The 14,596-nt window shown below is 32.6% G+C and overlaps 1 protein-coding gene across 2 annotated transcripts; it reads right to left on the minus strand.

Moving 5' to 3' along the window:
* Nucleotides 1-2,090: 2,090 nt before the first annotated feature.
* LOC120075439 lies at nucleotides 2,091-12,185 on the minus strand. 2 transcript variants are annotated; one of them, XM_039028831.1, is made up of 14 exons: nucleotides 11,505-12,184; nucleotides 9,974-10,060; nucleotides 9,602-9,705; nucleotides 9,419-9,469; nucleotides 7,556-7,727; nucleotides 7,123-7,443; nucleotides 5,692-5,895; nucleotides 5,078-5,590; nucleotides 4,736-4,945; nucleotides 4,104-4,292; nucleotides 3,790-3,950; nucleotides 3,187-3,339; nucleotides 2,976-3,057; nucleotides 2,091-2,893 (listed from the first exon to the last, which is right to left on the minus strand). In XM_039028831.1, exons 1-14 carry the CDS (start codon nucleotides 11,973-11,975, stop codon nucleotides 2,504-2,506), a joined length of 3,108 nt encoding a protein of 1,035 aa, XP_038884759.1. In that variant the 5' UTR covers nucleotides 11,976-12,184; the 3' UTR covers nucleotides 2,091-2,503. The 2 variants fall into 2 exon arrangements, with proteins under 2 accessions (XP_038884759.1, XP_038884760.1); XM_039028832.1 differs by having other exon boundaries at nucleotides 2,769-2,910; nucleotides 11,505-12,185.
* Between the last annotated feature and the right edge of the window lie 2,411 nt (nucleotides 12,186-14,596).

The raw sequence follows: 14,596 nt of genomic DNA on the forward strand, positions 1-14,596 counted from the left end.
ATGCATTCACCAACCAAGATCACAAAATATAGAAGTTCCTAGCTATTCGAGAGAGCGGGTTCTCTCCAATACACAAGTCAAGACTCCAAAAAATACCCTCCTCCGCTTCAAGGTTCTCCAAACTAAATAAGCCTCCCTTCCACAAAAAAGGTAACTTTCCGTTCAACTACCTCTCTTACACAGCCACGTACACTGATATACGTAATTCCCGAATTGTCCTTCCTTTTGTACGTTTTGACTATTGGTGCCCTCACAGTCCATCAGTCGAGATGGAAAATATTTGGCTTTGTAAATGGATCACATTGTCAAATTAATTGTTACTATCTGCTTTAATCGTGAGGCTGAAATCTTTGTTAGATCAATTGATAAAGTACTTCCTGATACCTCGACTTTGATGATATCAGTGGCAACAAATTAGCAAGATCATTTGAGACAGTTCAACAGTCTTTCTGTCATTTCTTTTCTGCATACCAAGCGTCTAATTTTACGTTTTTTGTTGCATGTTTCAGTGTGTTTTGCGCTTTATTGAACAATGTTCTTTCTAAGTGTGATAATTTTTCATTCTAGAGGAAGTAAGGATGGGGATGTATGTGTGGCTGAAGTAAAGAAGATGGAAGTCAGTCATATGAGCAAGAGGCTACATCTGGGTACGTCCATAAAAACTCTAGAGTTCTTCCCTAGCCTTAAACCTCATTTCAGGTTGGCTTGTTTGCAGCATCATCCAAAGAAAACTGAGGCTTAATGTAGTTGTTATGATGAACTAGCTGTTGTCTGTGATCATTGAGTTAAAAGGACAGAAATCTTAATCATGTATAATTTATTTATCGTTTATGGTGATTTCCTACGGTTAATTTGTTTGATTATGGCCTCCATGAGTAGGCATATGTCATGCCATTGGTATTGTATCGTATAATGAAAAGTGTTAAATCTCATCAACCTCAAAATGTTTAAGCTAATTGATTATGGTAAATTTGACTACATGAATATGGAACGTTTTTCTCTGTCATGTTTTTCAAGATGGCTTTCATTTATTTAATTTATGTCCCATTTCGTAACCATTTGGTTTTTTGTTTGTCTTTTAAAATTAAGTCTATTTCATCCATATTTCTTACAATAATTTGAATATTTCTTATATACAATTGTGAAATTTTTAACCAAGTTCTAAAAACAAAAACAATTTTTTTAAAGCTTACTTTTTTTAATTCTCAAAATTCGGCTTGATTTTTTAAACCATTGATGAAAAGTAAATAACAAATGAAAAAATTTGGAGGTGGAAGTAGTGTCCATAAGCTTAATTTTCATAAACAAAAACAAAAAACAAAATGGTTACCAAACGGGACCTTAATTTTTTCTTGATAGCAATTTGAAATCAACACCAAATTATTAATGAAAATTTACTTTTTAAAATAAATCCACTCAGAAATATCCATAAACTATACTTTTTCATTAAGGAAAAAAATTGAAAGAATACAAGGGCATACATACAAAAAACTAAAAGAAAGAGTTTCCAACTAAATAAAATGTTGCAAAAGAAATAAATACAAAAAGTCTTCAAAATCGAAGGCCAAAGAGAACCATGAAACCTCCGCTAGTGACCAAACCTCACAAGAGTCCTATCCACACCCCGAAACACTCTATTATATCAATTAAGGCATACCAAAAAAAAAATCAAACCCACGAGTAAATAGTGAACAACTTAAATCAATTAAGGCAACATGATTATTAGAGCGTGCATGTGCCAAAAATTACTAATTTGTAAATTTAAGAATTCATATAACATTGTCACAAAAAAAGTCGTAGATTCAAATCTTATCATCCTATTTATATTTTTTATGTAATATTCTAATTTTTGTATAAAAAAAATAAAACAATTTGATTCAAATAGCAAATAGTTCAAAATGTCTCATCAATATTTTATTTTTAGCTTAAGAAAAATATGAAGATAAGTCCTCCTCAGGTACAATTGAAGATATGGGGAGAAGATATGGGGAAATTTTGTCATACAATGGACAAAGTTTGCTGCAGATTTCCCCACCATAGTTATTGGCAGGGGAGAACAATCAAACATAACCAAAAGCAAAACGAAGACATATCTAAAAGTGGAAACCAATCTATTATTATTATTATTATGTGTGACCAAAATTGCCTTAATAATTGCTATTTTGGTTGTACAATAACAACAGAACAGCAAAAATGAAATTCCCTATATTCTTGTTGCTATATGAGGTATGTTGAATATAAAAGAAAGAATCTTAAAAAAGAATATTTAGTACCTCTCTTTGGTAATATTGCCTCTAATAACCGAGCTGCAATTTTTCAGCTTTCCCTTTTTCCTCAGTTCTGTTGCCTAGAAATATTGCTCTGTAGAGTGATAAGAGTATAATTCAGAAAGAACTCAATTTCGTTTACGTACCAAATGTAATAGGAGAGTCTTTCTTTCTTTCCTTCAATCTCTTCTACCCAAGTCAGCCAGTCAGAAGTGCTTTCAGAATTCCAGCCCTTCTTATCCTCCAAGTGATTTTTGCTTGTATCCAAATTTCATCCTCTCCGCTAGTTTTACTTTTGTAGTTCTCTTCTTGTCCATTTTCACCCTATACCTTTCTTCTCTCTCTCTTTCATAAATTCCTTGCCAATGCACTTCTCCTGTTAACGGCCATAACCCCGTTTTACCTGAACTGCCTTCGTCGTCAACGGCTTCTGCTAAATCTTCATCCATACTTTTCAACAGCGTGAAGTTGAAATATTTTGCCCACATAAATTCCTTGCGTTGTTCAACCGGATGCTGCTCTTCGAGGAAACCGGATTGAGGATTGATATAAACTATTCTCCGGCCACTGTGGTAAGCCCAGACATTGACCAGCATTTCCAATATCCGACAGTAACAGTGTTTTTTCTGCTCAATCATAGAAACTAACAGGAGTTGAGAGAGAGAGAAAATAGTATGGAAGGAAAATGGATTGGACTCAAATCCTTACCTCAAGCTCTGAGGAAGCCAACAAACATCCATTTGGGTGACTCTGATTTCTATTCAGAGCATCAAGGTAATGGGTGAACATCCTGTAGTTACCACATCCAATTATAGAATTAATGAGATTGACTCGATTACATTAAAACAATGACCAAATAATGAAGAAAACTACTTTATATGCGTGGGTTATGAACACCAAGAAACTTGCTACTAATCACCTGGAAAACATGATGAATTCCAGGAAGGAAGGGGTTGGCATCACCCAACTATGGAGGGCAGACCAGCGACCACCATCTTCTGGCATAGGCGGAAGAGCTCCCATATTTGATGACAATCCATACATCTTGCGAAAGGTGCTCTTGAAGGTGGTTCTGCAATCATTTGGAGAAGAATGAGCCAAATTCAAATTTTAGTTATTTTCTCAACTATAATAAGGGTCAAGTCCACTCAATAGAAATGATCATAAATAAAAATAAACAAATAAAACCACATTTTAGAGCATTCTCAACATATTTTATATTGCATTTGGCACTTATGAATGTATGCACATCCACAACGGACATTGAAGCAAGTATCGGTGCTTCAAATACAATTTTAACGTCTTTTCCAAATAATAGCTAGAAAATCAGAATGTTTCATATGTGTAGGAACAAGGGATGATGCAGATCATCGTTGCAGTTTCATGACTCAAACCAACCAAAAGCAGCAGAGAAGTAAATACGTACAAGTAAAATAGAATCAAATGATGCCATCCCTACACCAAGCATTCGTCCAAACTTGCTTTAGATTACATGCTTTTCTTATTTGACATGTAAGATTACCTGCAGAGACCACCGTTCAAGATATCACACACCGACCAGAAAGTGAGAGGAATGATTCCACGATTCACTTGCAAGTGTGCCCAGAAGTATATAACATCTCCTTTAGGGTTGTCTCGTATAGCGTCTTCCAAAGCATTTTCAGCTTTTTTGCACAAGGAAACCTGTTTAATGATAAAAGACTGAATGATATCTATAGTTCTGTAGGGCACCTACTCCCAAGGAGGAGGACCAAAGTTCACCTTTGACAGAATGGAGAGGGAAGGGGGACTCTAGCAAAATCTAAACTTTGTAATAGTCAACCAGTATATTAGTACCTTTCTTCCAGAAGCCCGCCATGACTGGAAACCAATCCAAGGTCTCTTATGAATGTTATCAATTTTATTTGCAATAGCAAACATTCCTCCTATCTCACAGAGAGTGTCCAGATAGTAAGAGTCATTGAGAAGAGGAAGCCGTCCAACAGCATTGACATCATCAGATTTTAACCTCAGTGCTTTCGTAGACTGCCATCAGATTTAAAATTCTTTAAAAACTCAAACATTACAAGGTCAAAACTTACTTGGCTGCCCTTAAGAAGCAAATGACAAACAAAAATATCCAATTCTATGTTTTCATTGTTTAATCTTATAGCGTCAATTATTTGAATAGAACAATGAAAAAGAAGGTCCAAGTAAAAGGGAGAAGAAGGAACTTATTCCGCACTGACTTCAGAAACTTTTAAGGAAATCTTCAAGAGCTAAAGCATCAGAAGTAAAAATTTGAACTAAATGAAGTAGCTACAAGAATGAATTTCCAACAGAAATCTAGCTTAGGAAAAAACAGTTAGGAGTGGTTCTAAGAAAATAGATGAATTAGCCGATTCTTATGCAATTGACTAAGAAAACAGAAACAACGAGAAGTAAATGGAAAGTGTCACTTGATAAAAGTAAAGATGAATGGAGCGCACAAGACTTAGTCCACGGTACAAAGAACCATGGTGCATGAATGGCCAAGCTCCAGCACCACTGTATATCTCATATATGGATACAGTCTGTCCTGTTCTTTCAAGCTCACCCTCATCCCGTTCATTTGCTTCAAACTTGAGTTTTTCTGATTTCCTAGCATTTCGATATATATCATCCCACGCACCTAGATCTCTCTCCATTCTTTCTTGAAACTACATAAAAGGAAGACGATTCTACATTAAGCTTTCTATTTGAGAAGGAAACGTGAGAAACGAATTTAAGAAACAGGGAAAGGAAATGGTTAGAGCAAGTAATCCAATTTCAAGAAGGGTACCGCAATATACCTCTTCCATTTCAACAGTTTCATACTCTTCAGCATTTTCTATTTCCTCCAAAACATCCCAGTCTTGAGAAGTTGGAATATCATACTCAAGAGTCCCATTTTCATTCTCAGACAAAATTGTTAAATTAACAGAATTAGTTAATTGCGCTTCAAGAGCAAAAATAACACTGGCTTTATTTTTTGCTGCAATTCTTTCTTCATCATCTGCATATTCGTCAATTTTCTTCACCATCTCCTTCCTGAACAAATTCCATTCCCATGCCCCTAGTTGAAGCTGGGAGGCAGAACTTGGAAGCTTAACATCTAACGGGAAATTCAGAACATTCTCCAGGAGCTGTGCATAACCGGTAACACATTCTGATGCAAGTATATTCTTAGCAAGCAATCTTCCAGAGGAAGCTATTGCTTGTGCAAATCTCGAGAGCTTCCCATCTGATATCATTTGTGAGAAAGAGCTCAATAGAGCATCAGGATTATGTTTTGGGAAGATGACCCCATGGACACCATCAACGATCTGAGAACCAGAGAAAATGCATGAGATAAGAACAAGGAAAAAGAAAAAGAGGATCGGGAGTTGTTCTGTTGCATTATGACAGCATATCTCAAAAAACTTACATAATTTCTCAAGGCAGGTAGATCAGGCACCATGATTGGGATTCCAAAGGACATGGCTCGAATGAGTAGAGGAGGAAAACTCTGAATTTCTTGTGAAGATCCATAAAGCACAATGTCAGCCATCATCAGTACATTGTTGACATCTCCATTTAAGCCATAATGTGTTATAGATCCATCAGGAAGTCCTAAACGTGAAGCAATTTCCTGCACATAGGTTTAAAGATAGATCCCTTGTCAGACACGCCTTTTCTCCTTGTTGTGAGACAGACTCCAAGTGCAAAATAAAAAGAAATTAGGAAGGATGATTTATCTTCCTTCTTTTTCATCTATTTATTTTGAGAAAATCAGGTATAAAACAACAATATAGACAATAACAAGGAAAGTTACCAAAAGGAATATATGGAGATCAAGAATAATGAGGCCAATAAAAACATTGTAAGATGAAGAAGAAAAAGAATCGTACATCAAAAGATAAACGATCCCTACAAATTCAATAAAACTTCAGAATTTAGATTTGAGAGAGAGAGAGACCAGGTAAGTGCGTGAAGCATTTAAAAAGAAAAAAAACATACAATTGAATTCCTAAGGCAAAGGAAGATCAATTATGTGACCAAATAGAACTTCATGCATGTATAACTGGTAAATTGGCAAATTATTAGACAGCAATATACAAGAAAATATTAAAATTTTAATATAAGCTCGCTTCACATGGTTTAGCTAGCTAGTGTATGACCGTTTTGAAGAAAACAAAAGGCTAGACTATGGAATTATATGTAGATCCATAATTTCATTAAGCATTTCATGAAGTCAATATTCACCCAAATCCTAAGATTAAGAATGGGAAAATCACTCGATTGCTAACTTAGAAAGTAACTGTCTGTTCTCTTTTTTTCCTTAATATTTTACATGCCTCTCTTTTGTTCATTTCCTCCCCACCACAAAAAGTTAAGAAAACATAAAAGGGAAATGAAGAAACAAACCACAAGCATAACCTTTATAGACAATCTTCATGTGCAATATAGAATGTAAGTAACAATGAATCATCCAATGGTCAGGGAAGAATCAAGTTAGAAATTTCAGATATACTCTTCAATCTCAACATCGGTACAGAACTAAATAATATTCTCTTCAATCTCAACATTAGTATAGAACTTGAATATCCATTCACACTTGAAGAAAAGCCACAATGCGCCCATATGATATATGAAACAGGTAAAAGTGTTTCAAGCCCTCGAGTTAACTTAATTTAAAGCTCTTGTAATCTCTCAAAGCTGGTCACGGGTTGAAAAACCCTCCCTGATGCAATGAGTGGATGTGAGCCGTGAGCATGATGCAAGGAGCGGAGTTCCAATACCCATCATAAAAGTATTAATAATAACAACAAATAAATAAATAAAATTGTAAGTTCCAAGTGCAAAAGAAATTAAATACCTTTAAAGCATCATGGGACCCATCAGTTGAATTACAACATAAGAAAACAAATTTAAATGATCCTCCTACTTCTTTCCTCCTTGCATATATTGAGAGTAGAGGACCAATGCTGTGCATAGCCACGGCATAGTCCCATGACAGCTCATTTGGGAAGAACAAACTTCCAACAACGAGAACCAGTATATCATCTTCACTGAATCCATTTTTCTCTCTTAATTGACTTTTGGAGTGATTGTTCTTGTAGTTTTCTGCAGCATAAACATCTGCTGGAGATCCAGGAATTACGTGGAAGTTTCCACTGTCCAAAGTGCTATACAACATCTGATATCATAAGGAAATTGCAAAGGCATAGGAGTGATGAATGTGAAACACAAAACTTACCATAAATAACCACAACATCCAATGAAATAATAGAGAAGAAAGAAAAATTTACTGGGAGAGCAAAATCAGGGAACACAACAACATTAGCCCTTCTAAAAGAACTCTTCCAATGTGAAATGAGATGCTTCCAGCCTCTTTGTTCATATACAGGCAAGCGGTTGGCTAATGTATCTTCTCGAACTATCCATATGAGTGGTAGAGAACAAAAAGGTTCCTGCATAAGGCTGCATAAATATAAACCTCACTAATCATAGTATCTCAATTCTCAAGCTACAACAATATGTCACATGATTATCATATGCTTTTAAGCACATGAAACAATTGAACTCAACTCAAAGTATTCTTATTTGCACAAACAAACCCATGAACTTACGACTTACCTTTTAATGGCAGTGTGTTTTACAAGTTACAAGCTCACGTGTAAACTAAAACATATTGTTTTTGGATAAGAAAACTAAAACATATTGTTTCTTTGAAACTCTTACTAATTCATCCAACTAAAATCAGAACCATCGGAATCTTCGTGCAAAATGTTCCCAAAATATAGGCACTGTTTATTTATAGGTTGGGTTCTTATTAGAATCATAAGCACTGATCATGGTTAATTTATTTTTTTTTTATCAATTTCAATGTAGAAATACATTGACAAAAGTGAGTAAAATTCTTTTCTGCAAGTCACCCTTGATAACTTCTCTATAGAATAGTTCTTTAAATCAAACTACCACACTACTCTGTAGTTAAGTTTATAAGTTGCTTTTTGTTTTTGTCATACCAGTGACAGCATATTTGGGTAATCACATTTTGAAAGTTGAATTTTCCACTTAGAGGAGACTTAATGGTTTAGAACATCTTTAATTGTTATCTCACTTGTGAAAATGAATTTAACTTACAACAAACTCAATCTTTAAAGCGAACAATTTCACTTATTTTATTTCATTTATGTTTAAATACTACTTTGGTCCCTGTACTATAGACTGTGGTAGATTTTGGTCCCTATACTTTTAAAATGTCCATTTTTGTCCTTTACTTCTAAAAAGTGACCATCTTTGTCCCTTCATTTTTATTTTTATTTCATTATTTAACTTTTAAAGAACCAAAATAGTCATTTTTATTGTGATCAATGGGCTTATCCCTTTATTTCATTCATCAATGAAATGTTTTTAATTTCAAAAAAGAAAAATGGTCACTTTTTAAAAGTACGGAGACCAACTTCGACCTTAGTTAAAAGTTCAAGGTTCAAAATGAATATTTTGGAAGCACATGAACCAAAATGAACCAAAGTTGAAATTGTAGGAACCAAAATGAACCAAAATCAAATGAACAAGGTCAAAGTAGTTTTTAAACCTTTAATTTATTTTCTTAGTTCAACAATGTTCGGGTGGAGATTCAAACATCTGACCCTTATGCGAGATGTATTATATTTTGACCAGCAGATCAAAGCTATGCTCAAGTTTGCCACCTATTTTGCATTTCTATAAACGTGTTGTTAGAGCTAAAAGGTTACACTTTAAAAATGAAATAATGTTATTATAAAACCTCTTGAAATTTTGTAATTCACATTTATCATGCCAAAGCACCATTAAATTGTGTACCAATGAACATGAGATTTACAGTGAATCACCTATTGATCCAGATTCACTAGAACGTGTTTATAAAAATACTAACACACAATCTAGCAAGGAAGAGATAGAGGCAACCCCAACTATAATAGTCTATCCTAAAAATTGCACTAGCTTGTACGCCTATATTCTGCAGTCATGCCTAATGCAACTAAGTTCACGAAGCACATCACAAATACTGTTAGACCAAGAAGTAGGACCAGTGACCACATTGCAAGTATACAAAGATTACATTAGTAAGATTTCACAAGGTACTTTAGGCTATAAAGAAAAAGAAAAAAGAAAAGTAAAAAGACCTTGCAATTGCCCCCTCTGCTTCCAAGGAGTCAGCAATAATACCATCATATCTGCAAAGAAAAATGATAATAGAATCAAAGTATCCCAAAGAGTTCTTGAAAGACCCAAAAAAAAAATATCTCAGAACATAAAATAAAAGAATGGTAACAAAACAGTTCGACAAACAGAAAGGGAGCCTGTACATTGACCAGTCAACACGACCATAATGCCTCGGACTTAATATTGAAGGCTGGCCACCTATCTGTTCCCATATTGAATGTTTATTTCCACTCTCTACTGCAAAAATCTGTCAGATACACCTTCATGAGGATCCAAAAGAAATAACTGTAACCAGAAGTTAAAACATCTTTAAATATGTAAGAGAATCCAATCACAAACAACTACATAAATCTACAAGAAAATCCATGCACCATATGAGCATTAGGAAAAAGAAACATAGTACCACATTACAACAGTGGACAAAAGAAGACAACCTACATGTGAAATAAATATCCCAAACAAATGTCTCTTTTTTAAGTATAAATCACCCAAGGGAAAAAAAATCAATGACTCACCTCAAGTAAATATCCAAGTTTCTGTATGTTCTTCATCACAGTAATCAACATTAATGATTGTGGATCATTCTCCATGCTTCCCAAGATCTGGTATCAACGAAAAAATTTGGAAAAGTAAAATTGGTACTTGACTTTATCCCTTGATGAATTCAGGTCCAGATACCATTCTTAAGTAGTCCAGAGTAAAACAGGAAGCCAAGCATATACACTGAAATTATTATGTTATCTCTTATCTGATTTCATCATTTGGTTTATCACCATGACATTGATAATTTATTCCAATCTGAACTTGCTGACAAACTAGTCAATAATTAATACATAGTCATAGCAACCTAATTATTAAACAAAAGTCACGAGAAAGAGAACATGATCTAATCTATACCACAAGGACTAGAACTCTAAATACATCATAGATTGGTAGAATTGTTCATGAACTAGAATATAATTCAAGATTAATTCCATTGAACAATCAGTACCGGTCAGTTATCCTCCTTTTTTTTCATTTTTATTTTTTTAAAATAATGATAATATAAAAATGGGCTGTTTTCAAATATAGAAAAATTAACTAACATATTTACAAATAATAGTAAAATATCACAGTCTATCGCAGTCTATCTATATGTGATATTTTGCTATTAGTTAGTAAATATTTTTAGCAATTTTGTCATTTAAAATAATTTCCCTATAAAAATGTACCAGACAATCATGAAATTATAAGGAGAAACATTGCTCAAAGCTTTTTGTCTCCTCTTTGGCTCAACCTTCTTATACTTTATTATATTTAATATTTCTATGACTGTATTCGATTAGAGAGTCATTTGTTTGAACTCCAGTTCCAAACGTTTTGCCTCCTTCCATTTAAGTTATTTGTTTGACAAGCCTCGTTTCTTTGTTTTCTTTTTTCTTTTTTTCTCTTTTTTTTGGGATAAAAAATTAATTCAAAGCTTTTGGATACAAACATCATTTCATGATCCAAAAATCTGACACTTTTGAAGAAGTGAAAACTGTCGTGTTATTGCAACTACAGGCATTCCTAAATAGTAAATTGTATTAAGTCTCCATGAACAATTATATTCATCTTACTTTCAATGTTTTCATAAAACTTGTTTGTCATAAATTGGAAATATCTTTCGAACTTGAAGAGATCCTCCAAATGGATTATAGTTATGGACCTAAGTTACAGAGGGGGTCCTATGTCGGTGTCATTGGATGGTGGTACAGGATCCAAATAAATGGTTCTAAGTTAATCTACTTCACATAGTTAATGTGGATTAATGTATACAAGTAACCACGACATCGGAGTTCACTTAACGTTCGGGAGAGGGAAAGGGGGGTGGGGAAGGAATGTTCCAACTGATGGGAATCTACAGCACTAGCTTTGACAAATCTTCCATTCGTGGGACTTGAGTGTTTGTGCACATAATCAATAAGAAATGCAATCAACTAAGTGGCATATGCTAAGTACTGATAGCTAATCAGTAACTTGAACGCAAGTAGTTTCAAATAGAAATCAAAAACTAGAAGAACTCACTAGAGCAAGCCTCGGTGAACGAACACCAACTCGGTCCTTCTTCCGCATCTCGTCAAGCCCATCACCTTCCACCAGCTTCCTGGAAATCCCCCCTGGCACAAACTTCAGCGAGCTCCCAAACTTAATACGCTCCATAAGCCACCGCTCCCTTTCACTTCCAGGGCTAGACATCAAGCTAATTGAGCTCTGCAACAACATAGACCCGGTAACAAATCCGAATACCGCAAAAACGACAATGAAGTAGAACAGCGTTTGCCCTCTAGCCGGAATCCACCAGAGCAAGCCCTTGCGATTGATCCGGCTCTGGTGAGATCGGGAGCGAGAGGCTGCGTGATCCAATGAGTCCTTGGCTCGTAAACGGAAGTGACTGGAATTCCGCTTGAAAGGAAAACGATCACGAATGGAGTGAGTGCCGGGAACGGCATTTCCACTCCCATTGTCGTCGATCTCAGAAGATGAACTTCGTCTCATTCAGATGATTTTGTGCTCTGAATTTTGAAGAGAACGTTGATGGAAAATGGATTTGTAATGATTGAAGAAGAAGAAGAAGAAGAAGAAGAAGAAGAATTTGAGAATGAAGATGAAATGGTGCGAAGAAACTTAGATGTGAATTGCTCTCACTGCCATGGCTTCCATTTAGAAGAAGACGAATCCAAAATGAAATAACAATAACTTTTCACATTAAAGAAAATTCGCCAAGTCGGCTAATTTTACAACCACCTTTTTTCTTTCCATGACTTTATTTTCATTGCCTTACATCGTAAATAAGTTTTTTTTTCCCCTTTTTTTTATTTTATTTACATTTATATTTTATGTTAAAATACCGATCTTAGTCCATAAATTTTTAATTTTTAAATAATAATTATTATTTTCGTGTGAAAAAATAAAATATTTTAATATATTTTCAAATTTTATAGTAAAAATAATATAAGTTACGAAAGAATATTTAAAAAATCGACAATAAACTAATATTGACGACTAAATTTAAGATTCATTGAAAGTACAAGGATTAAAATTAGACAACTGAAAAATAGAGATTAAAATTGAACAAACTTCAAAGTATAAGAACCAAAATGATATTTTAACCTAAATTTTATTATTAAATACCGTAAACTTGACTTTTGCAAAATTATGTAAATATACTATACGATTTTTTCAAGTTTATGGTCCAAGTCGATAGAAGAAAAGCTTATAGTTAAAATCACTTTTCTTAATACATCGAGTTTGTAGTGTTTTATGTCAATGGAGCAATAAGTTATGCTTATATTAACTCTAAATTACTTTTTTTCTTATTTTATGACATGTTTGATAATGATTTTGAGACAGTTAAAATCAATATTTGTATTTAATTAATTTAAAATATATTTAGATAATTCAAAATGAAGTTTAATGTATGGGAATAGTATTTAAAAAAAAATAAACCAAACATTTGATTGTTTTTAAATTATTAAAAACGTGATTGAATTGCTTGAGCCTTATTTGTTAATGATTTGATTTTTGAGTTTTTGTTTTTAAAATTTAATCTTATAGACACTGATTCTACCTCCAAATTTTTTCATTTGTATCTACTTTTTACCAATTGTTTAAAAATCCAAATCAAGTTTTAAAAACTAAAAATAGCTTTTAAAATTTTATTTTTGTTTTCTGAATTTGGTTAAGAATTTAATCACAATACTATATAAAATACAAATCATGATAAGAAATTGGAAGAAAACATACTTAATTTTCATAAATAAAAAATAAAATAATTATCAAACAAGTCATTCGTTTCTCGTCCCAATTCCCAACCCAATCAATCCATATGTTTTTTTATTCTATTTCATAAAACACCACCCATCCTTCCCATTTCTACAACTGGCCTCATTTACACCATCTTGTACAAATTAGAAGGGGAAATTTGACCGTGTGACACAATTCAATATTTGTTTTTGGAAAATGTGAAAATCCATAATTTTAAGGACGGTTTGGTTTAAGGGTTTAAAGAGGTCCAAAAATTAAAGATCTCTAAATAAAAAGCCTTCAAATAAGATTGCTAGAAATCAATAATGATTGTGTTTAGTTGTACATTAGAATGTTATCTATATTTTATGGTAACAAATTATATTTGTATTTAACTTATTTAATCATGGATACTTCTATAAAACTGTAACAGATTAATTGATAAACAATAAATTCAATTCAAAGTTTTTGAGCAAAATTAATCATTTAACAATCAAATAATAATATTAGTTAAATTATTAATTACAGGTATTAGTAAAACGAGTAATTTATAATTAAAGTTACTTGATTACATAATTGAATGTATCAATTTGATGAATTGATATAATTATGATATATTAATTAATAGAACAATCAAAATTAGTTTTAAAAAATCATTTTATGACTAAAAATTAATAAATTATAATTAATCAATGATAAACTAATCATAATTATTAAAAAGGTAATCTAATAAAATATTAGTGATAATGATAACTAATTATCTATATATATTGATGAATCAATAGTACCAATGCATATTATATATAATTTGTTTATTTATTTATAAATCTAGCGTAATTAAATTCAAATATTATAATCTAAAATTTAATATAATTTTCTAAATTATAAATATAATATTCATATATTAATCAATTTTAATAATATACAAAACAAGATAATAAATATAATGCATTAAAAGACGAGAGAGAGTGGACATAAAAAAATTCACAATTTTTGTATCATCATCGGCGAATATAAAGAATAAATAATAATAGCTTATTGTCATGTCTAAAGCTTTAAAATATATACCAAACAAGAAGATGTGTATTTCTTACCTATTTCCACTCCTATTCTCATTCCAAATCTCTCAATTACATATTTGTGACAAACATGAAATTTCAACTTTCCATAATTCTGAAATATCCTATGGAGAATTCACGTGCTAACTATATTTCTCTTCCAACTTTCATGTATTTATTCTTATTCAAACTTTAAAAATAAATAAATAAATAAATAAGGGAAAATTTTATAAATAAAAATATCGAAAAAATATTTACATTTTATAGTAAAAAGTTTTAGAGGTACTTTGTACTTTTAGAAATTTTTTATATAGA

The sequence above is a fragment of the Benincasa hispida genome, chromosome 4 (assembly GCF_009727055.1).
Source record: "Benincasa hispida cultivar B227 chromosome 4, ASM972705v1, whole genome shotgun sequence".
Classification (NCBI taxonomy): domain Eukaryota; kingdom Viridiplantae; phylum Streptophyta; class Magnoliopsida; order Cucurbitales; family Cucurbitaceae; genus Benincasa; species Benincasa hispida.

What these genes read in the sequence shown, in the direction of transcription:
- LOC120075439 (XM_039028831.1), bottom strand. Translation starts at nt 11,975, where the DNA reads ATGAGACGAAGTTCATCTTCTGAGATCGACGACAATGGGAGTGGAAAT. An exon ending in GGTCGTGTTGACTGGTCAAT is followed by an intron (nt 9,470 to 9,601) that starts GTACAGGCTCCC and finishes TTTTCTTTGCAG; the next exon opens with ATATGATGGTATTATTGCTG. An exon ending in GGCGGGCTTCTGGAAGAAAG is followed by an intron (nt 3,951 to 4,103) that starts GTACTAATATAC and finishes ATCATTAAACAG; the next exon opens with GTTTCCTTGTGCAAAAAAGC.